We start from the raw sequence: 22,913 nt of genomic DNA, 5'->3' as shown, positions 1-22,913 counted from the left end.
TCCTCCTCCATATTTAGAGCTGGTACTAATTAAAGTGTCTGCTTGGCTCATGTTGTGTTGCTGATATCAGAGAGAGCATTTTCTTTTCTTAAAAGATTACAGTGCTCGTAGAAGAACCACTTTTTTATTTCACTGTTGGTTCATTGATGTTCATGGAAGATAACATTGTCAAGTTTAAGCAAGCAATTGATCCTTTACAACAGGTATGTGTGTTAACTGTTACTATATTAAGATGACAGTGAGTTTTAAAATTCAATCGTTGCTGCATTGAAAGGACCTCTCTCTGTTAGTAGTGTACTTTTATTGGTGTTATAATGGAAGTTGCAATCATTAGACCTCTTTCTTTTTTAATGTTTTATCGTTGTTGGTGGTGATAGGTTTTTGTCAACCTTGAGTCCATTCCTGATCCGTTATTTCGGGATGAGACTGTAAAATGTGCTATAGCTGGGCTGATGCGGGATATAAGAGGAATTGCAATGGCCATACACAGGTGATGTGCGGGAACTAAGCCACATCTCTTTGCTCTATCTATAAAATCTTTAATACTATGGAGAAAAAATTTTAACCTCTTATATTTCATTAATTACTTCAGTCGCAAGGCATATGGGTTTCTTTTTGATTGGTTATATCCAGCACATATGCCTCTTCTTTTGAAAGCTATTGCTACTTGGATCGATTGTCCAGAGGTAAGCTGCCTTTTCCCTTGAGATGGTTTTACATAATAGTGTCTTGACAATAACATGACATGCTGTAGGTTTTACCTGATTATCTGCATGTTTGAGTTTTGATTGTGATATGTATTGTACAAGCGATTTTTTTTTTTAGGAATCATATGATTGCCTTTCCAGTCGGCATGTTTTAAGAGTGGATCAAATCTGAGCCATCATTCTAATAAAAAGTATTGATCATAGGATTACTTAATCTAGTGGGAGTAGCTTATTAATGAAAGTCAAGATATCCAGGCAATTTCGGCGTTATTAAAGAAAATCAAAGTATCTTGTATCTGCATTGATTTTAATTATTTCTTTTTGAGGGATCATCCTTAATGAGTAATGGTGATTATGATGATTAATCACAAAGTCTGTTGCAGGTGACAACTCCATTGCTGAAATTCTATGCAGAGCTAGTTCTAAATAAATCCCAGCGCTTAACGTTTGCCCAATCCTCTCCTAGTGGCATACTGCTTTTCTGGGAAGTTAGCAAGTTGCTTGTTGCTTATGGGTCTAGAATTCTTGCTCTTTCTGGTCCAAAAGATGTCTATAGGACCAAATACAAAGGAATTTGGGTTTCTCTTTCCATATTAACAAGTGGTATGTACTTTCAAAATTGAGCTTTCCCATAGTCTTATCCCATCATCCCAGTCCCATCCTTTACTTCCTTTGTTTTTTTGGTTGCACATTTTTGATGTTACTCTATACCCGGAGTCTTGTTTAACTACTTTTGGTGATTTTTTACTAGAGAACAATTTTGGTCATGTGGAAGCTTATTAAATGCGGCTAAACACATACTTCCAAAATATCAACAGTAATATGTTTACTTTATAGTTTATACATTAGCATGCGTAAAAATAGAAAGGTTACAATTACCAGTTTACACCCCCCCCCCCCCACCCCCGACAGTGGTGTATCTGTTTTTTGTTTTTTTAAAGATAGTTTCTAGTAACTTATAAAATGAGGAGACAAAAGGTGGTCAAAATTCTACTCAAATCAAGAAAAGCTTAAAAAAACCCTGCAATCTAGAATTACATTACATCAGATAGAGACATGCTTAGGCAAGGCTTAATGTGGGGTCCCCAAAGAAAAGCTAAATACATCACCTGACCGAATAAGAAATCAATCTCATTCTTGAGATGATACCCAATCCTGAAAAGTACTACTCCCTCTATTCCATAATATAGTTCCCGTTTCCCATATTTCACGGGAATTAAGGAACAGTAGGAGAAGCTTGTAAAAGTACATCAAAGACAAAATTCAAGAAAAGTACAATAGCAATAATGAATATAGTAGAAAAATCCAAAAGCATTTAATAGGGGGAAAAAAATTAGGGAAAAGTAAGGGTAGTTTGTATGGGAATTTAAAGTCATTTTAAGTAAAATCTTAAAAAGGAAAGAACAGAAATGGGAAGAACATTTTGGTTTGCCTGAAAAGGAAAACGAAAACTATATCTTGGGACAGAGGGAATATTATTCGTCTCCTGAATATATAAAGTATAACAGAAAATGAATCGTTGTAATATGGTGCAAGCTATTTCTGTTAAAATGGTTACTGGATTTTTTGACATCTAAGCCTGATTTCTATGCAAATTCTGTTTTGTCATCTTCTTCCCATGCCTGAACCCTGAATGTGGTACTTCCTTTGGTCTCATTGCTTGTTGCCTTGTCCGCTCAATAATGCTTGGGTAGTTTAGTATTTTCCCTGTCAAAATTCGTCTTTCCGTGCCTTCCAAAGATTCAATTTTAATCTTGGATACTGCATTGCTGTTTGAGTGGTTGTAATAGCAAATGCACTCTGAATTTGTTGCCATTTAGCAACTAGAGCAATCTTAGATCTGCTAGCTATGGTTCTAAATTGTGTATAATTTTGGAATGTTTTCTATCTAACTTCAATGGAAATGTGATTTCTGCTTATGAAAAAGTCTGCTTTTGTTTGACACAATTTTTTTTTACATGTATGCGGAGGAATTTTTTTTTTTTTTTTTATTTTTAATTTTTTTTTTTGACAAGCTCTCCATTTGCCTTTCCAATCCTGGCTTGCAATTATTCTTAGCTTGTCTTAACATATTTTGCGCTGATGTCTTTTAATGACAGCAATTGACGGCAACTATGTCAATTTTGGTGTGTTTGAGCTATATGGTGACAAGGCCCTTGATGATGCTCTTGATATCGCTTTCAAGATGATACTCTCAATCCCTGTTGTTGATTTATTAGCATACAGAAAGGTTTGTGTAGATGTTTTGCTGTCCTGTACCAAAGCCGCAGTCTCTCAGTTTGTTTTGTCGTCCCCTCTTTCCCTCTGTATAATTTTGAATAGAATTTAGTACTGTATTAGATATCTGGTGACCCTGCTTATCAATATGTTTTTAGTTTGTTGTCCTTGTTTTTTTTTATCATTCATGTTTATCAATATGTTTTTAATTTGTTGTCCTTGTTTTACTTAACAGTCATGCTATTGGTCACTATGCTTCTCCATTTAATTTGATGGTTCATTTTGCTTCTGATAATTTTTCTTATTAATTTCCATATTAATGTTATTGGCAGGTCTCCAGGGCTTACTTCAGTTTTATAGATATTTTTTTCAGCAAGCTTATAAAATTTTCTTGTAACCTGGATGGAACTACTTTCAAGAACATTGTCACATCCCTCCATTCTGGCATAAAGAATATAGAATCAAACATTGTTTCGCAGGTTTGTGTTGGTTGTCATGCTCCCGAATTCCTTTTTTCACCTAGTGTTTTTTGTTTATATAGCGTGGCACATTGGCACAAAATTAAGATACTTAGATAGTGTGGCACATTGGCACGAAATTAACATGAGCTTGCAATTTGTTGACAAATGGCTGATTCAGTTGTAATTAACATTTGAATTGCAGTGTGCTTCTGCAATTAATAGTTTGGCAACCTTCTATTTTGATCATATTATGATGGGAGAATCGTCTGCTTCACCAGCTCTACTTAATTTTGCTAAGCATATTTCAGATTGTGCTGATATCTTTCTAGATGTAAGTTTAATTTTTTGTTTACGTATTTCTTATAAAGTATTCCATTTTAGTTCTACATCTCATTTGCCTTATTTAATCTTTCTTGAGCCAAGTTCCGGTGCCCTTTGTTTTTCTTATCAACATGTAACGAACTACTTAAGAAATTTGATGAATTTCACAAGTAACGTGTTTTCATTGATCAGATACTCAAGACTATGTTTGAGATAGTTTTATTCGAAGACAATACCTCCCAATGGGGTATTAGCAGAGCAATGCTGAGTTTGATTCTCATAAGTGAAGAAGTAATGAATTCATCTCATTTCTTTTCTATTCATATTTTAGATATTATGTGTCAGATCTGTCTATTGTCAATGCTTATATGATTATGCGTTTGCGTTTTTTGCAGATGTACACAAAATTCAAAACTGAAATAGTGGCATCACAGGTAAATTAAATCTTGCTTTCTTAGAATTGACCCCCCCCTCCCCTCTGGTGACCCTTCATTCTGTGGCATAGAAGATCACTTATTCTTGATGTCCTGTAAACAGCCTGTGGATCAACAGCAACGCCTTTTTCGCTGCTTTGATATTCTTATGGAAGGTGTTACTCGAGATTTAGAATCGGTTAACAGGGAGAGGTTTACTCGAAATCTTGGCATGTCCCGGAAAGAATTTCGTGAAAAATGACTTAAATCTCTCAAATATGTCCAAAGCAGTTAAGGGATGAACTCGTAGTGACATGTAGATAGTTGTGCTAGCCTATAAAACTGTATATTCTTGTTTTTCTACAATTCCTTTCTGTAAATGCCTGTTAATGGCATCTATATTTGAGATATGTTACACAGCTACAAGTTCAAACATGAACTCTGAAGAGCAATTCTTACAGGAGGGAAATCCTTCCCCTTGAAAATTTTGATATAGATGGGAAGATCAGTATTACAAGCCATAATTTGCTGTCTTTCTTTTCAGATTTTACACTATGACAAAGGGGAATGTATTGCTGCCATTTTTTTAAACATGGATCTCGACTTCTCGAGTCATATTGTTCAAATTCCTATACATACCATCTTCCTTCCGTACAAGAATCATCCATTTTGCGATATACTCGTACATTGCTCCTAGTATCAACAAGTATTGGATGATTCTTTATTAAAAATCAGCACAATCTGAAATATGCTTAGCAAAACTACACAATACCATGATTTTGCTCCTCTTCTTACACTTCATTGTTTTCTAGTCATTTATGCCATCAAGTATACTATGTGTATATGCAATTTATATGAAAGATGACATTGTATAAATACAATAAATTCAAATAAATTTAAGAATGAATTTGGGACGATTTGTCATTAAATTTTTTTAATATTTGACACATTTGAATTCATTAACAATAAGCAAAGTATGCCCAAGTTATTTCACCATCAATTGTTTTCAGTACAACTTAAAGTTTCTAGACATCAAACATTATGATAAAACATCATTTCTCTCCACATCAACTCTCTTAGACATGACTCCCCTACATTCGCCTTAATATCAATGTCAAGAGGCCTCATAGCAGTAGGATATTGAGTTGGATCATGCATGCCTGCCATGTAAGGGTGTCGAAGCGCTTCCGTGACTGTAATCCTCTTTGTTGGATTCAAAACAAGCATCCTTCGCAGCAAGTCTAAGGCCAAAGGATCAGCCCTAGGATACATGAGCTCCAAGCGAAGCCCATATGAATAAGGCAATCCTTTGATGTATTTAACAGCATTTGGACTTTTTATGAAGGCGAGATCAGATTCACTAGGACTTCCAAGAAAATTGATGATAAGTTTAATTTGGTCAAGGGGATTTTTACCCGGGAAGAGAGGTTTACGCCCTAGTATCTCCGCAAAGATGCATCCAACAGACCACATGTCAATTGCCGCATCATAGTTGTCGTTGCATACTAGTAACTCGGGTGCTCTATACCACCGTGTTACTACATAATCTGTCAAGGACGATTCACCTTCACCTTTGCACGTTCTTGATAGCCCAAAGTCACATATTTTCAGATCGGAATTTGCATTTATTAAAATGTTTGCTGGCTTTAAATCGCGATGAACTATGTTCGCAGAATGGAGATACCTTAGCCCTTCCAGCAACTACATACACAAAAACACAAATTAGTATATACGTAAATAAATTTAGTTCTATGAATAATTTCAAGGAATTTTTGATTTTTACCACCTTCAAAAAATAAACTTAAGTGGTTCAAAAAAAAAAAAAAATTATATATCGATTTTTTTTTAATATACATACATTTTTTTTTAAAAAAAATAAAATAAAAAGGGTTGGCACGCAGCCCGGCACGGCACAGACCGCTAGACATGTAGGTCGTGCCGTGCCGTGGGCCAGGGTATTCCAAAACTTGGCACGGCACGGCTCGCCGGGACTCCGGCACGGCACGCGGCCCGGCACGATACGATGCCCTTCTTTAGTAGGCCCCACTAACGGATTTATGAACGTAAGCCGTTAGTTGGAGGTGATTGGTGGTAAAAGCCAAATTTTATTTTTTATTTTTATGTTGTGGTAAAATAAAACTTTTTTTTTATGAAGGTAGTACCAAGTGGTAAAAATCAAAATAACCTAATTTTAAATGTTAAAATTAATTAAATCTTGAAACATAAAACATACCTGAAACATGATAAACTTGATGTGATCAGAAGAAAGCGGTTGAGGAGTTCTGAGTATTCGATCAAGATCACTATCCATAATTTCGTAAACCAAGTAAATATCTTTAAATGTGTTCTTAGGGGAAGTGATCATAACATCCCGCAATCCGATCACGTAGTCATGACGGACATTGCGCAATATTACGAGTTCTCTCAACGTTCTAAGCGCCACAACTTGATCAGCAAATACATCACTTATCTTCTTTATTGCAACTTTTTCAACGGTTTTCAAGTTAATCGCAGAACATACCAAACCGTAACTCCCCTTTCCAAGAGGTTGTAATGGTACATATTTTGCATCGAGCTCGAAAACGGCTTGTCCTACCCTACAATGGCGTCTGTTGGTATTTAACCACTTCATTCTCTTATCTTCGCAAGTCACTATGAATTTGACAGTAAAGATTATGCGTGGAAAAGAAAAGAAATAAAATACTCACACTTTAGAGGAAGAAAAAGAGAGCTTAGAGCTAATGAATAATATGAGGAAATAAGAGTTACATTTGATTTCTACATTTGATTTTATAAAGGTAAATGTGGAAATTAACTCCTAGTTCTAGCTACAGTAGAATTTGTAACCAAACTTTCTATAATTTTTTTTTTAAAAAAGATAATCCATGCATTATGATTTTTTTTCATTATTATTATAAAATAGAATAGGATAATGATATTTTGAAACTAATATTTAAGAGCAATAAAAAAAGACACGGTTTACTATTTTTGCATTTGGTTTAATTATATGATTTGTTTTGATATTATTCATACACAAATACACTTCTTATGTTCAAGTAGTACTTTTGTAAAAATAAAATAAAAAATGTTCAAGTAGTACTTTTTTATTGAGGGCATAGAAGTACAAGTTTATAAAAAAATAAATTTGACTTCATCTGAAATTTTATCTGGCAACTTTTGTTTGGTTAAATTGTTTTCAAACAAAAATTTAAATTTGACATGGTTTCAAAAATAAAATAATATATATATATATATATATATATATATATATATATATATATATATATATATATATATATATATATATATATATATATATAAAGAAAAAGAAAAAGAAATTTGACTTCATGTAAGGTACAAATAGAGGAGGATGGAGGGAGTACTCTATAATACGGAGTAGCAAATACAAGTATATGAATTATTTGCATCTGATATTTTGTATAATGCTTTAACTCGTAGTTCGTACGAGTATATTTTATCAATAATTAAAAAGTTATAAATATTATAAATAGAGGAAAAACATATAAGGTTACACATAGACAAGGTTTTTTTTATTGATTGGAACAGTTGGCCCACTTGGTCCCACTTCAATATTTTCGAAATTTTCGCTATAAATTTTGCAAATGAAAAATTTTGAATTTTGAATTCTTAATTTCAATTTAATTGTACTTTTGGTTGTGAATAATGTTGGAGGATTTAATTTAATTTACAAATGCAAATGGAGGACGGCGGTTGCTTTAAGGCGAGGGTCGACGAAGGTGGCTTTAAGGTGAGTTAAGGTGGTTGAGAGGAAATAAAGGGCCGATAGTCGATATATTGAGAGAGAATAGTTTAGAGTATGAACGGTGGTCGGCAAAATCAAAGAGTGATGTAGTCTATAAGATGGTCTTAAACAATGATGGGTGAAATAAAAGGCACGGGTGAGAGAGCGACGGAGACGACGGAGACCAAATGTATTGTTGTAGTACTGAAATTGTTTTGAAAATATTTTGTAATTCATCATTTGTATTATTTTAGTATCAAAACTGATTGTTTTAGTATTATTTGTATTAATTATATTAGTATAAAAAAGAATGTTTTATAAACAAAATTCGTATAAAATTCTTAGTTGTGGTTGTTTATGAACATAAATATCACAAATTGTTATGATATTTGTTGGTCAATTATGTTCCTAAAATTCTTAGCCGTGGTTGTATAATATTTGATTTTCAACTTGAAAAGAGTTTCTGAATTTAGATAAGAGTTTGTGAATTTAGATAAGTTAGTTATTGTAGATCTTTTAGAAGATGAGTTGTCTGTAACTATAGTAGTTGAAAACTTTTGAGAAGAAAGAGTGGGTATGTGATTGTTGGTGAATTTGTTTCGATGTCGCCAAAAAATGGTTTCGAATGTCACCTATCAAATGAAACTCCTCAACTTCAAATCAATGACTTTCTTCACCGTTGTTTGCCATTGCCATACAAATGGTTTCGAAAACTACTTAACTACCTTCATAGAAGAAGTAATTTTTTTTTTATTATTTTTTATGAAAATGATGGGATAAGTTCATCACTTTTAGCGCTCCTCTCTCCTTAGGCAGGACACTCGCAACACAAACTTTTACAGCTTAATTTTCCCGCTCAACTTTCTTTTTATCAATTTTTTAGCAAGCTGATGTGTTTCAATATTATTGGTTGTCTATGTAAGGCTAAAACCAACGAGAATTAATCAGAGTATAGCTCCTCATTCCCAATCTAGTTCTTGTGTCAATATAGCTAAGAGAGCTAAACCCTATCTTGTTTTTCTTGTAGTTTCAGTTGAGAACTAGGCTTTTTTTTAGACTTTGTCAAAGTAAAAAATTTGGATGAAATATATGTCAAGTCATCAGCCATCAATTCTACTCTCAATGATCTTAAACATGAACTTGTGGCTTAATGATATATTCTTCCAAAAAAAAAAAAAAAAAAAGATTGAAAAAACCGGTAGGAATATTATCAAATAACGTCTAGCATCGCCAAACCGACTAAATTTTAGGGAACAAATCCAGACGAACAAATTCATCACAACCCCTAGAGTCCCACCTTGCCATTAAGTGAGCCTAAGGTATTACCTGCCCGTTTTACATGAAAAGTAATAAACGACATAAAATTCTTAGAGAGAGCAACAATATAGTCATCGATTAAAAAAGTAGGAGAGAAATCATCATTCTTCTTTGTCACCCCTGCAACCACATTACTTGCACCAGTCTCAACGTGCACCATAATGAAACCCAATATCTGCGCTAATCGAATACCGAATCTGCAAGCTGCAGCCTCAGCCAACTTGACAGACCAACCCGCAGGCTCTCTTCTCACAGCAGCAGCTATAAGATCACCATCATGGTTTCTGATCACCACACCAAGACCTGTCTTATTTCATATGTATTCATCACAATTAATTTTGCCACACCCAGCCCAAGACAAGTCCACGAGGATCTGCTAGGATTAGGCACACTGTTTCTTACTCGAGTCAAGCATAGATTTAACAATATCATGATAGTGGCTGCAGCTTCGACCTTTAAAAAAAAATTATCGATTGCCCGGGGCTACTCACTAGTTTTATTTTAAAAAGTAATTCTCTGAAATAAATTAATTTTAAAAAAGTATATAAAACTTTAAATTGATGCTTATTGAAAATTTGACAAACTATAATCAATTACATAATACTAAAAGCGAATCTGACATGACACTTGTCATGTTCTGATCAAAAAATTTCCCGCCACTTTTTTCTTTCCAATTTTTTTCTTTTTTGTACAAAATCTTCATTAATATTATTTTATATATTATATGATATTTAACTTTCAACTTGGCAACTATATACAAAATATATTTTATATGCATATCTTTCATATTTTTTATAATAGGTATTTTTGTTTATTTCAATAAATATATATATATATATATATATATATATATATATATATAATAGGTTATTTTGTATAATAAACAAACACATAATAAGGTAATATATTAGAATAATAAAATGTACTACTCTGGTACTTCATATCATTCCACAACGTATTTTTTCTTTGCTCTAACCAGGATTTTATACTTTAGCTATTATTATATATTTATTGATTTTTTTATTTTTATTTTTTTTTATAATTCCCCCTTCGTCCCCTTTTGATAGTCCATTATGGACATTTTTCACGGGAATTAATAAGCACAAATAAAAATAGTAAAAGTAAATTGGTATTGGGTATGAAAAAAAGTTGAGAGAGAGAAAGTAATAAAAGTACATGGAAAAATAAAATTTACCTAGAAAAATTAAGTTTGCACAAATATGGTTGCAAATTGGCGAAAATTTTGGTAAAAAATTTAATATTAATGGTTGTTGGAAAAGGCAAATGGGGTGAACATTTTGGGACTAAAATTTGTCCATAAGAGACTATCATTTGGGGACGAAGGGAGTAATAACATTACAATTCAATAACTATAAACACAAATATAAAACAAAATGAAAACAATCATGATTATTAATTTTCATAAAAATTAGTCAATTAAATTTGTAAACATTGTGCCAGTTATAGTATGCTATAAAATTTTGTGTCGTTCAAAACATGCCAATAAAATAGGGACATATGGCCATATAATTACACTAGGTTAAACCCCGTGCAAATGCACGGTTGTTGAATAATTTTGATAATAATATAATTATATAAAAATTAATGAATCGATGCATCAGGTATCAAAGTGCATGAAATATATTAAAACAATTAAAACATGTGAGAGAAAATATTTATAGTTATAAGGTGCAAGTTGATATTTTAGGAAGTTTATTTTAGATTTTATATATATAAAAAAAGTCATAATCTAAATACAATCTTTAGTTTGTTTCAATTAAAAATATTGTTTTTTTTTTTTGGAAAAAAAAAAATTGTTGTATTAACTTTAAAATTCACTGATTCATAATTTGATTAAGTAAAAACCGTGCGTTGCACAGGATTTTAAACTAGTGTTATTTAAGAGATTATAGGAGAGCGAAGGATGAGAAACTTTTTACAAGTAACTTTTATAAACTATAATGAAGTTTGCTGCTAAACATTCACCAAGATCGATGAACTGATGAAGCGTGCGAAACATTCACCAAGAGTGATAATTCAAACAAGTAGCTAATACGAAGTATATACTAAACACAAAATACTCTGTAGTATAATTAGCGAATTAAACCAAGTATCAAATATTCAAAAACTAGATAAGCAGCCCATTATACAACTTCCAGAATCTCCCTAACTATTATATATACTCCCCTTTTACTCTAATCCACCACATATAGTCTAGTCTCCCATAATTTACATAAAACTTAAGCTACTGATTCTGCCCTGTAATAATTAACTCTCTGAATTATCATCATCTGAAAGCAACCACGACAGGAACTCCGAGCTATCATCTAGAACACCGTCACATTGATTAGGCGCACTAATTCTCTTACGCATGAGCATCTCAATATTAGGAAGCTTTCTTTTCCGTCCACCACGAGGCCTGGATCTGAATTGCTCATCGAACTCCTCAAGATCTCCCTAGAAAAAAAACACAGTTTAGCGGTTAATACAAGTGTAAATGACTGTTAGCATAAGTAGAAACCTAAGAGAGAAGATGTATACATGCACATAAACATGGCGAGTAGATTTCTCATGGTTATCTCTCACGTGCTTGAAGGCAAATCTCATGCCGCAACCAGTGAAGCTACAAATGAAGGGTCTGAGTTTCAAATGTACTGCCTTTACATGCTGCTGCATATTTGATTTCTGTTGAAGTCAAAAACCATTATTATTAATTTCATTCCCTAATACCTACACTGTTCAAAGAGCAATATACGAAAGAGTAACAAGTTACTAAATCATACTGTGGTAAATGAGTGATCACACCCCTCAAAGGTGCACTTGAGTATGGTGGGCAGATGCTCTCCATGAGTTGATAGGTGCCGTTTATAATTTTTCCTTAGGTGCTTGGAACCACATACCTCACAGTTAACATACTGGTGACAAGATCTGATATGAGCTTTGAGGCAATCGACGTTGGCAAATGGTTTCATACAGCTCGGATCAGCACAAAAAGTTTCTGAAGATTCCAAAACTGAACAAGTAATATCCTCAGTCAGTTTCACAACTAATACAACAAACATTTCAAAATAACAGAGGCAAAGCAGAAACTTGCCATGGGTTTCAGCATGTTTCCGCAACTGAGACGCATATTTGAACTCCTTCCCACACCCATTTTCCTCACAAACATGTTTAAATTCTCCCTTCCCGGTGTCAGGTTCAGGCTTATCTTCATGAAATTCCTTCAAATGCCTACTAACATTCCCTTGAACAGAAAACTCCTTGCAACAATTTTCTATAGGGCATTTAAACAGCTTCCCTTGATGCTGAAGAATGTGACGATTTAAGTGATCTTTCCTTCTATAACTAGCATTACAGTCATTTATCGGACAAACAAAGCTCCTCTGCAAATATACCAAGCACCGCGTTCAGGAAAAAAGCCAACGCACAACCAGCATATTCTAATTCATACTACTAAAAATCGGCCCAATCGTCAAACCTTATAATAGTGCGTGTCCAGAGGCTGGGCTTGACGGAGCTTCTCAGGCGGTCCCCCGTCCTGATACTAGTCCAGTCAAGATTTATAAGACTAAGCCTCTTTGCATTTTGGAGTTCATTCTTTGGGATCCAATGCTTCACACACTTCCACATAAATTCATTATCTGCAATATTAACATCAACCAGCTATGAATTCCACACAAATCATCCAAAAACATAACCTTGCTCGTCATTATCTCGATAAATTATCAAATCGAACAAGATAACCCTTACAATTGATCCAACTCTGGCTCAAAACATTACGAATTCCATCATAAATCAATTATACAACACTAATCATAACAATAATTCTGTAAATCAACATATTTCTATTGAAATCAGCAATCAAACTAATTTACATTTAAAATCTACTGTTAATTTCACAAATTACAATTCAAATCTAATTCATATCAATAAAATTCAGAAAAAGATTGTACCTCAAGTGAATGACTAAGCATGTGTTGCTTCAAGTGAGCAGGTTTCTTGAAACTAGCACCACATTCTTCACATGTGTTATTACAATTTTGCCCCTCGTTCTTATCTTCACCTTCAACTTCTCTCTTTTTCTCCAATTCCTCCTGTAATTAACACAAATAATGCGTCAAAAATCAGGAAAAATCGGAAAAATTTAACGAAAAAATTGAATTCGTTTGGGTGTGGAAATTCAATTACCTGATGATGAGAGAGAATGTGAGAATTGATGAGCGACTTTTTAGATCTGCAAATACTACAAAATTCGCAGTAATATCGACGAATATCTCTGAAAATTGGACCTATTTCTCTCTCTTCAAGCTCTTCTCCCATGGATGCCACTTCCTCTCTCTTACTGAGCAGTGAAGCTGCGGTTTCTAGGGTTTGAATTTCGGCAAAAAACAATGAATGATTAGGGATGGATTTGGTATTTATACTCAGTAGTCCGTACTATGCTAGTGTATTGCTAATAATTTATGGGCAATTTGTTGGGCTTATTGCAATATGGGCTAGGATTTCGTGTGTAATTGTGCATGACAACATGGCAAATTAGCCCCTATGAATAATAAGGTTGTGGACATGTGTACAATAAGTCACATTTTAAAATCCCGCCATCATCGACCGTTCATGATTTGAAGTTTTTTGGGTAAATTTTAGGGTGTGTTTGAAAGCGGTTTTTAGAATAGCTTTTAGTGTTCAACCACTATATGAATCGAATACTCTATACTCCCTCTCTTTCAATCTTAGTGCCTTGTTTTTTATTGACACTTATGTCAACGCAAAATTTTAACGTGTAACCACCTATAAGTTATACAGAGTACAAAGTTGGAAAAATATACATTGAGGCAATTGTAACAACTAACAAGTGTCCATATGGCTAGTTTCATGCTTTAATCATATGTTGGGTCAAAGTGACATATGTGATTAATGTGAACAATTCAAAAGCCATATTAGATGCTTATATTAAAACACAAATAATAGTAGGCATTGTAAAGGAGATCAAGTACAACTATTGAGTTAAGGTTTTCTCTCCTTCAAACGCATTGCAAAATGATATACATTTACTCGTTTCACTCCGATATAAACACCCTCAGGACGACATTAATGTAAAAATACCGAATACTTCGTAATAAAAAAGTAAGAAGCCGAGAACCCAGGCGGGAAAGGCAATTCATTATTAGTGTCCTAAAACCCTACACAAGTCCACATAACTCCTCAGTGAAGTGAGTCTTATAATTTCTGTCGCAGCAAACCACACACTCGCCGGAAAACGCCGAAGATGCCGTCGTTTCCGCAACCAGGCACCGTCACCGTCTGCGAAATCAACCGAGACCTCAGTATTTCTCTCTTTCTCTCTCCTCAATTTCCTTCACCATTTTTAATTTCTGCTGAATTTAATCTCAACTAAACCATGTTAATTTTCCAGTTACTGCTGATAATTTATCCGATGATCGAGCTAAGGAATGCTATGGAAAAGCTCTTGTATGTTAATTGTTTGGGGCATTTGCTCTGAATTCTTAATTATATTATAAGGTTCTAGTTGATTGTTATTATAGGGTTTCTTTTCTATTGATTTGATTAAAAATTTGATTTTTTTTTTTTTTTATTTGGATTGTAGGGTTTTGTATTTAGTCCTGTGCAATTTCAACCGGAAAATCTAATTTTGCCGACACGTGATGATGCTGGTGATCAACAAGGGGGAATTCCGGAGAAGGGTTTGCCAGCTTTGATTGGTGCTGTAAAGCGGATTTTTCACCCTAATGATGTAAGTTTGAAGCTTTTAATGGAGTTTATTGGATTGCTGGTTGTCAATAATTATACATTGAATGTTAATGGGAATGGCATTGGTTTATTGTGATATATATATATAATAGAAGTTTGGAATTTAGGAATTAAGTGTGTTTGCCTCATAACAAGTATGCAAGCCTTTACATATGAATTGATTGATGGGGTGCAACCGTGCAAGCCTTATACGGAGTATCTCTACGAGTGGGGTGGGTTTGCTTACATTGGATGTTCATATTAGTGTATTAGGGTGAAGAATGAAATTGGCATAGGTTTATTGTGCTGATTTGGATTGTAGGAATTAGTTGTAATTGTCCACTTTGCAAACCCTTATATTAGCACTGGTTGACGGTGGTGCCAATTGATTTTGGTGCTTGTTTGGTGAACTAGCGCCTTCCTTTGAGGACTTAGATTATATGGAGTATTATACAAATTAGTCAGTTAAAAACGGGTCCGTTTCAAAATTTCTATGGTTAACCCATTCACGATGTATCCTAAATTAAATGATTAGATTTTTGTTTATTGGCTATCTCTTTAATGTTTGAAAAGTTGCTATTCAGTTCAATTAAAATTTAGTGGTCTTTAAGGATTATGTGGGAGGGATATAATGGGGACAAACACTAGCCTTCTTTTTGTGCTTTGAAACAACTGTCTGTGGTGGTTTCAGTGGCTTGCCTAAATCAATTTAATAGATTAGACTAGTGGCTTCACAGAAACACCATGCAATATGTGAAATATGATGCTGTGATATTATTAAATGCTACTCTTGTGTTTTGCTCCTATGATTGCACTGATCAATCTTCTTCAGTTCTTCACTGTTCTTTTTCCCCCTTTTAAAATAGCAAATATTATCAGAGAGTTGAGGTGTTATTCTTGTGTACTTATAGCAAAGCAATGTTAAAGACTATACCAGTTTTTACCTTCTGCTTTTACCTATTGATTTTAAATCTCCAAAGGTGTATTGAAACGGGCATTCTGGATAACAAACATATTTTTTGTGAATTGTGATGATACTCTAATACATTGTCATCAATCTCAGCAAGGAGTTTGACATCTACAAAACTTATTGGAGGATAAACAGCTGTACTCCTTGCTTTTGTTCTGATGTGGGGAACAAAGAGTTATTCAATATAAACTGAGCCTGGCATAAGTCTTTTCAGCTATGAAATTGAATGAAGACTAGTAAAATTGTAATTAAGATGAGTAGTATATTTATGCCTGCACTTTAAGTGCTTCTTACTTTCTATGTTTTGCAGGTGCATTTGTTGCCAGAAGTAAATTTACAAGGAGTATCATGGCACCAACACAAGCATTTATTGGCATTTATATCAGGGTCGAATCAGGTCACGATTCGTGATTATGAAGATACTGGTATATCTCTTGTTTTTTTAGCTCTCCTTATTCCCAATTATCTCTCTTTGTTGATATTGTGCATGAGGAAAGCTTGAGTAAGGAAGTGGTAATGCTCTATTTTCCATGACTTAATCATTTAATGAGCAAACTGTGGACAGTGATGCATACAGCAATTCAAATTTCTTGTATGTAGGTATCGAGGAGAGTGGTTGTATAAAAATAAAGTATTTATAGTTAAATTGAAAGGAGCCTGTCTGTAAATATGCCCGAATTGTGTGTTGTTTCTCTTGATTATTTTAATTGAAACTTGTTTTTAATGAAATGACTACTAATCTGAGCAGAGGGAAAGGATCCGAGCATTTTGCACGGCGATTTTCAGAGAGAAGTCAAACTTGTTGAATGGAGGCCAAACAGTGGGAGGACACTTTCTGTAGCATGCAAGTGAGCACCACAATATACCCTTCTATTTTATGCTGTTTTGTACATAATTAGATTTTCCTAAGACCAGCCATTGGTTTAAACTTTTGATATTATAACAGGGGTGGAATTTGCATATGGGCTGCTTCATATCCTGGCAATCCAGCATCTGTACGATCTGGGGCTACCCCTTTTGTTGGTTCCATTTCCAAGGGCTCTGGCACAAGATGGACGTTGGTGGATTTTCTTAAGAGTGATGAGCACATAAGTGCACTGTCTTGGAGTCCCGATGGAAGATATCCTTATTTATGCTGTTTAATTCTATTTTACACTTCTTAAAATGGCGTGTGTGTATTCAATGATTCATTGCTGATAATAAAAACTGGTTTGTTGAGAGATGGAAATTCTACTATTATTCACCTGTCGTGTGCCTTACCAATGATGGATCACATTAAAAAGTATATTTTCATGGCTGTTTAGTTTGGATTAGCTGCAAAATGTGATCCGGGCCAGACAACGTTGTGTTAGTCTTCTAGGATAAATCTTCGGTGCAATGTTTAACCACTTCATTGTCTTTTCTCACTGTTAATAACAGAGTCTATTTCATTGGTAGCTCTCGCTATATACACCTGGATGAGAAATGCCTTTCTCGCTATATCAGGTACTTTACATATTGAAATGATCTATACTCTGATGGTGACAATGCTTTGTTAAAGTCAAGTTTGACAAAAGTTGTATAATATTTCCCTTTTTCAGGCCAGAAAGCTATAGATTCTTAGTCTCTAGTGAATCATCATTTACTTGACTTTGAAACACTTAGATTGGATTTTGAACTCATTCTCTCAATCTTTCTTTGCATGTATATTATTGTCACTTCTAGACATCAGAATCCTGGCAGTTCTTACTCCAGCCTTGAGTTAGCCTAAATTATAATGTTATCTGTAGCTGAGTTGTTTGGGGTTTGGAAGGATAAGGTAAAATACCTATGCATTTGTTTCTTTGCATTGGTAGGTTATGGCTAGGGTTTTCAACTATCTAAATAAAAATTCATTTGGGAGTAGCAGGTGTATTGTACTTGTCTTTTGTACAAAGTTACTGTTTTCTTCAGGATATTGATTGACTGATATGATTAGTGATTTAACAGCATTTTTTTAACTGGGGTACCCTATATATTGGTTGACGTCCAATAATTGACTGATTGTGTTTTATTGATCTTCTTTTGGCATGGTGTATGAGCTTTTCTTGACTAATCAACACATACTTAGCAACAGGATCTTTTGAGAGCTCAGCCTTTACAATTTGGGATGTTTCTCAAGGTATGGGAATAATTATGGCATCATTAATTTTTAATCTTCACTTTGGTGGCTATAAATTTGGTTGATCTTAGAAACAATTTGAAGATTAATTACCTGGAAAACAGATGAGTTGCTTTACTTCATTTTAAAATTTGTTATGTAGTTCTACCATATGTATTGTTGATAATAACAATGCTTGTGATGAATTACTTACTATATAATTGAGCTAGATGTGGCCTTTTAATTGTTTTACTCAAGTTTTTCTTCTCGATGTTATGATCATACTCCATGGTTGATTCACGTAGACATATTTGAAGGTGCTGGCTTTGAAATCTTGGTTGAACTTTTATGTCCGTTATTTTTTTAATGAAGGATAAAAGGTTTTAATGGATTGAGAAAGATATGAAAAAAAGGATATTGTGGTTCTTAGAAGTACTTTGATAGGGAGGAAATGAAGAATTGTTAGTTGCTTACTTTTTTAAGGGTTGTAGGCCGAAGCCAGAATAGTGGATCTAAAGCAGAAGTCAAAATAAAAATAATCAGGAATTCAGGGTCCATTATTGTTATCTGAAGTTGTGAAAGTGAACTTTTAATTTTTTAAACCAATGACCAAACAAAGGTTCTTTGCCTTCTCCTCGGTATATAACTCAAACTTTAATCTCTAAATCAACTCTTTTGTGAAGCTAACCTATATTACCAATTATGCCGTCAACAGCCTGCTGAAATGCTATAGTATGACTTCCATAGTATGACTTCCATTAAGAAGAGGTTAACATATTCATAACAACTTAAGGCATGTGATAATACCATTATGTTTTCTTTTCAAAGTCCATTTTGATGTTATAGTGGCCATTGCTCCTGCTAATTTAGGTGATGGGACTCCTTTTCGACGAGGATGGGGAGGCATATCAATCTTGAGATGGTCGCCTACTGGAGATTACTTTTTTGCAGCTATGTTGTAAGTTCTTGGACTTAAACCATCTTAAATTCATTATTTATGATGTCCCATCAGATTATGTATTGAAAATTTATTCATTTGCAGTGATGGAACATTTTATCTATGGGAGACTGGGACTTGGACATCACAACCATGGTCTTCAAGTCGTGGTTTTGTTACGGTGAGGGAATACCTTGGTCACTTGATCATAACTGATTTCTTTGATTTGAACTTACAGTCTACTGTTATAAGCTTCTTTGATTGTGTTAAATCGATTTTATAACTCCTTAGCTTGCTGATTTGAATTTACTGTATTTAAAATATTCACTGAGGTGCAAGTTGCAAGTAATAATGTGAAAATTTCAATTTTGTTGTTAACATGTTGAACAGATGTAATCTAATAATGCTTGTGAAAGATGAATGGTGGCCTCATTTTTGTTAAATGCTAAATGATTTTAGATTCATTACTTGTCCCTGAAATCACCCTTGCGGTCTAGTGGTTGAAGTGAATTTAATTGCTCGCCTTATTTGTGCTTTGGAATTGTATCTTTCTATTCTTATTTGTACTTTGGAATTTAGAATTGCTTGTCATCTTTACATCTGGCATTTGCCAATATTTTTCTCTAGATACATCTGCGTCAATGTCTAGACTTGTTGAATGCAGTTACATTTTTCTCTTTTTAGTATCACTTCCCGTATTCAGCTATGAAAGCCACTGTTATAATTGTGAATTACAGGTTATTGTTGAGTTTCGCACTTGTTTTATTTAAGTTTTTATGAAATAGAGAAGAATTTTCTTGAAATTGATGCTTCCTCGTTCGTGTTTCTTTTGTAGGGGGCAACATGGGATCCTGACGGGCGTATGATTTTGCTTTCCTTTTCAAATTCTTCTACTTTGGGATCTGTTCACTTTGCATCAAAACCTCCGTCTCTTGGTACTTAAAGCTGCCTATGCCCCATGCCCTTCCTAAGCTTCTAATGTATACAATTTCTATCAGTGTGACCTATTTTGTACCTTTAATTTTATTCTGAAATCATTTCTACAGTTGCACACCTACTCCCAGTTGATCTCCCAGAGATATCTACTCTAACGAACAGGTACTATCTATGTTTGCTGTCTTATCTTGCATTCAATTGCAACCCAAGATCTCTTTGTAGACTACACGATTTAAAAGTGAATGTTACTCAAATTGATATTCTCTTCGGTGCTACTTAATGATTTAGTTGTATGAATTACGAAGGTACAAACTTGTCTCTGTAAGTGTTCAGTCTGGTGGTTGGATTGGGTGGGGATAGGCTGGAAATATGAACCTGTAATTCTGTAAACATGATTGAAAGAGGTTTCAAATGCTATGACTTGGTATTTCCTGATACATTACACCTTTATAAAATTCCAAATTTGTAGGCATTGTTTTCATAAATTGGAAAGCTTAATGCTAATTATACCTCAATTCGTCTGTAAGTGTATTGACAGTGAACAAGAAGCTTCTTAAATCACCTTTTTGGTTTTTTCTTATCATTTATTGCAGTCAGCAGATCGAGAAAATAGCTTGGGATGCTTCAGGAGAACGATTAGCCATATCTTTCAAAGAAGGAGATGAGTTGTACCGTGGTCTTATTGCCATATATGATATTAGGAGGACTCCTCTGATCGCGGCATCTCTAGTGTGAGTTACTTTGATTTATTATTAATATCCGATACTTTTATTTTCAGTCTGTGCTCTGTGTGTTGGTCTTTTAATCTTTCATATCCAAAATAAATTAATGGTAATGATGGAAAACATACTAGCTAAAATGATTTCTATCTTTTTTTCTGGTGCATCCAGTGGATTCATCAGAGGACCTGGGGACAATCCCAAGGCTATAGCGTTTTCTTTCCATGACAAGTTCAAACAGGGACCGTTGCTATCTGTGGTAAATATTTTTCTTCTTCATCCCTCTTATTCAACTAGTCTTGAAATGTAGCTTATTTTAGTCAATCTTTACTTTTCAGTGCTGGAGCAGTGGTTTCTGCTGCACCTATCCTCTTTTATTTCGTTCTCATATTCTTCCTTAGTTGAGGTATGCCTTTACAGTTAAACAAGGCTTATGATCTTTTGAATAATTGTGGGATTAGGGAAAGGTGACATCGCTTAATTTTCTTTTGAAATTATTGTCTGATATATGATATATTTGGAAGGTTGTATGTTGTCCGTGACTTTGGCTTGTGGAGAGTAGTTGTCTACCTGTTTGGAGTAATGTGCCAAGACCGTTTGTAAGGTACGTTGTCTTTGGAAGGTGCTGTAAAGAAATTAACTCCAATGTTGAAATTTTGCGCCTTATTTCAGCCTATTGGTATATTATAGAGTAAATGTCACTCTACCTATAAAAAAAAAAAAAAATTATTAAAAAATTCTTTTCTTTTCTCATTGGTTTTATCGTATGAAGGAGTTAAAATGCTGTTAATTTATAACTCTTTGCAGTAGGCTGTTTTTGGAAAGGGGAGGCGTTGCTTCAGTTCTGCAAGCGGCTGGAACTTCTGGCAAACAAAATTTCCCTGTTGTCTGATTCGTAGACTCACAGTCTCCGGCATTTCTGTTTTTTATAACAGTGGCAAACAGGTCTTTAAAAGACAACAGAGCCCCAAGGCAATTTTTGATGCTATGAATTAACTGTATATTAAATTCAGACATTCTTTCAATGCTATAAAAAATCCTCTCTTGTGTCTACGGTATTGTTTTGCACTTCAGATACTGTCTATTCGATTGTTATTTTGCAGTCAAATTTTATATGCAAATAGTGATGTTAAATCATGTACAGAAGCCAAGCTATCTATAGCAGAGCTTAACTGTGTTTAAATCTATATCTGGTTTCGGAACTTTTGTATGTTCTTGAGTGAACGCAAGCATAAATGGTGAATCTACCCTTACAAGTTACAAAGTACGGAGTAAGAAAACAAAATCAAAAGAATGTAATTAACCAATTACGCACGAATATCTAGAGTAGACATTCAACTTGTATGGTATTTTATTTGTAGTTGGATTTTGCTGGAAAGTTAAGCAAATACTCTTGTCTTTATTTCTACTTGTAGTAATCTTCAGGAAAACTATACATATGTTCAGGAAAACAGGTCCACTGAATATTGCTCATAATTCCATAATGGGAAGACTAAATTGTCCAGCTACTTTTTGTCTTTTTTATTCTTTTGCCATTTATTGAATAATTTTATGTTCTATCAAAAAAAAAAAAAAAAAACTATGTTATTTATTTTTGTGATAAATATATAAATGTTGTCTGGACTTTGTAGCATGCTTAAAAGGGGTGGTTATTTGGAAGTCTGGGGTAGTTGCAAAGCCTTATCAGCATTTTGATCTAGGCAAAAATACGGGCAAATAATTTTTAATAATGGTTATTGTTGTTATTATTGTTATTGTTGTTACTCTATTATTTATTGTTGTTGTTGTATAAAAAGGATTGGTGGGATAAACAAGTGCAAATCATTGAAGTTCGAAGTACAAAATTTCATTAAAATTCCGTTAATAATATAATTATAGGAGCTTGTCAAAATTATATAAAGTGATAATTATAAGAGTACTTTTTAAAGGTAAATATATCCAAATTAATCAGCTTTTAAGTAATGTTCTCTTCTTTGGAATTTCACTTATTTGAATATTTAGCCTTGAACTTATCTTACATAGTATTCAAATTTATTCTAACATATTGTATTGTCTAAATTTATCAACCATTATTCCATGTTATAGAGTACTTAATTGCGCTCATATTATCCTACTATTTAAATTTATTAAATCTTATTTCGTAACTTATCAAACTTAAAATAAGAATAAGTAAAATTGAGTTGAGTAAGCACAAATCCTTGAAATCCTACGCTTATCGTGAATCTCGATTCGTTTAGCCAGAGTATAACATCTCATTTGTACATGTGTTTTTAATCAACAGATTG

At 33.8% G+C, this 22,913-nt stretch overlaps 4 protein-coding genes across 5 annotated transcripts; 2 read left to right on the top strand and 2 right to left on the bottom strand.

Moving 5' to 3' along the window:
• The first annotated feature begins 60 nt into the window (after positions 1–60).
• Positions 61–4,558, top strand: LOC110714771 (exportin-7-A-like). Its single transcript, XM_021893322.1, has 10 exons — positions 61–203; positions 378–490; positions 593–686; positions 1,091–1,310; positions 2,807–2,937; positions 3,257–3,403; positions 3,588–3,716; positions 3,899–3,997; positions 4,102–4,140; positions 4,244–4,558. Exons 1-10 carry the CDS (start codon positions 147–149, stop codon positions 4,379–4,381), a joined length of 1,167 nt encoding a protein of 388 aa, XP_021749014.1. The 5' UTR covers positions 61–146; the 3' UTR covers positions 4,382–4,558.
• A 593-nt stretch (positions 4,559–5,151) lies between these two features.
• LOC110714831 (mitogen-activated protein kinase 7-like) lies at positions 5,152–9,631 on the bottom strand. The gene is made up of 4 exons (XM_021893382.1): positions 9,547–9,631; positions 9,209–9,502; positions 6,353–6,771; positions 5,152–5,820 (listed from the first exon to the last, which is right to left on the bottom strand). The coding sequence occupies exons 1-4, from the start codon at positions 9,629–9,631 to the stop codon at positions 5,152–5,154; spliced, it is 1,467 nt and encodes a 488-aa protein (XP_021749074.1).
• Positions 9,632–11,263: 1,632 nt separating this feature from the next.
• LOC110714997 (transcription factor IIIA-like) lies at positions 11,264–13,600 on the bottom strand. Its single transcript, XM_021893561.1, has 6 exons — positions 13,388–13,600; positions 13,153–13,293; positions 12,294–12,582; positions 11,983–12,212; positions 11,741–11,884; positions 11,264–11,656 (listed from the first exon to the last, which is right to left on the bottom strand). The coding sequence occupies exons 1-6, from the start codon at positions 13,517–13,519 to the stop codon at positions 11,468–11,470; spliced, it is 1,125 nt and encodes a 374-aa protein (XP_021749253.1). The 5' UTR covers positions 13,520–13,600; the 3' UTR covers positions 11,264–11,467.
• A 713-nt stretch (positions 13,601–14,313) lies between these two features.
• LOC110714996 (aladin-like) lies at positions 14,314–21,830 on the top strand. Of its 2 annotated transcripts, none has more exons than XM_021893560.1 (16): positions 14,314–14,523; positions 14,613–14,668; positions 14,805–14,951; positions 16,228–16,342; positions 16,666–16,765; positions 16,864–17,037; positions 17,999–18,057; positions 18,907–18,994; positions 19,079–19,154; positions 19,809–19,908; positions 20,020–20,071; positions 20,503–20,640; positions 20,800–20,887; positions 20,967–21,034; positions 21,153–21,232; positions 21,439–21,830. In XM_021893560.1, exons 1-14 carry the CDS (start codon positions 14,466–14,468, stop codon positions 21,027–21,029), a joined length of 1,314 nt encoding a protein of 437 aa, XP_021749252.1. In that variant the 5' UTR covers positions 14,314–14,465; the 3' UTR covers positions 21,030–21,034; positions 21,153–21,232; positions 21,439–21,830. The 2 variants fall into 2 exon arrangements, with proteins under 2 accessions (XP_021749252.1, XP_021749251.1); XM_021893559.1 differs by having other exon boundaries at positions 21,436–21,830.
• Positions 21,831–22,913: the final 1,083 nt, after the last annotated feature.

Source organism: Chenopodium quinoa, unplaced genomic scaffold (genome assembly GCF_001683475.1).
Source record: "Chenopodium quinoa cultivar QQ74 unplaced genomic scaffold, ASM168347v1, whole genome shotgun sequence".
Classification (NCBI taxonomy): domain Eukaryota; kingdom Viridiplantae; phylum Streptophyta; class Magnoliopsida; order Caryophyllales; family Amaranthaceae; genus Chenopodium; species Chenopodium quinoa.
This window is presented reverse-complemented; position numbering and strand designations above follow the sequence as displayed.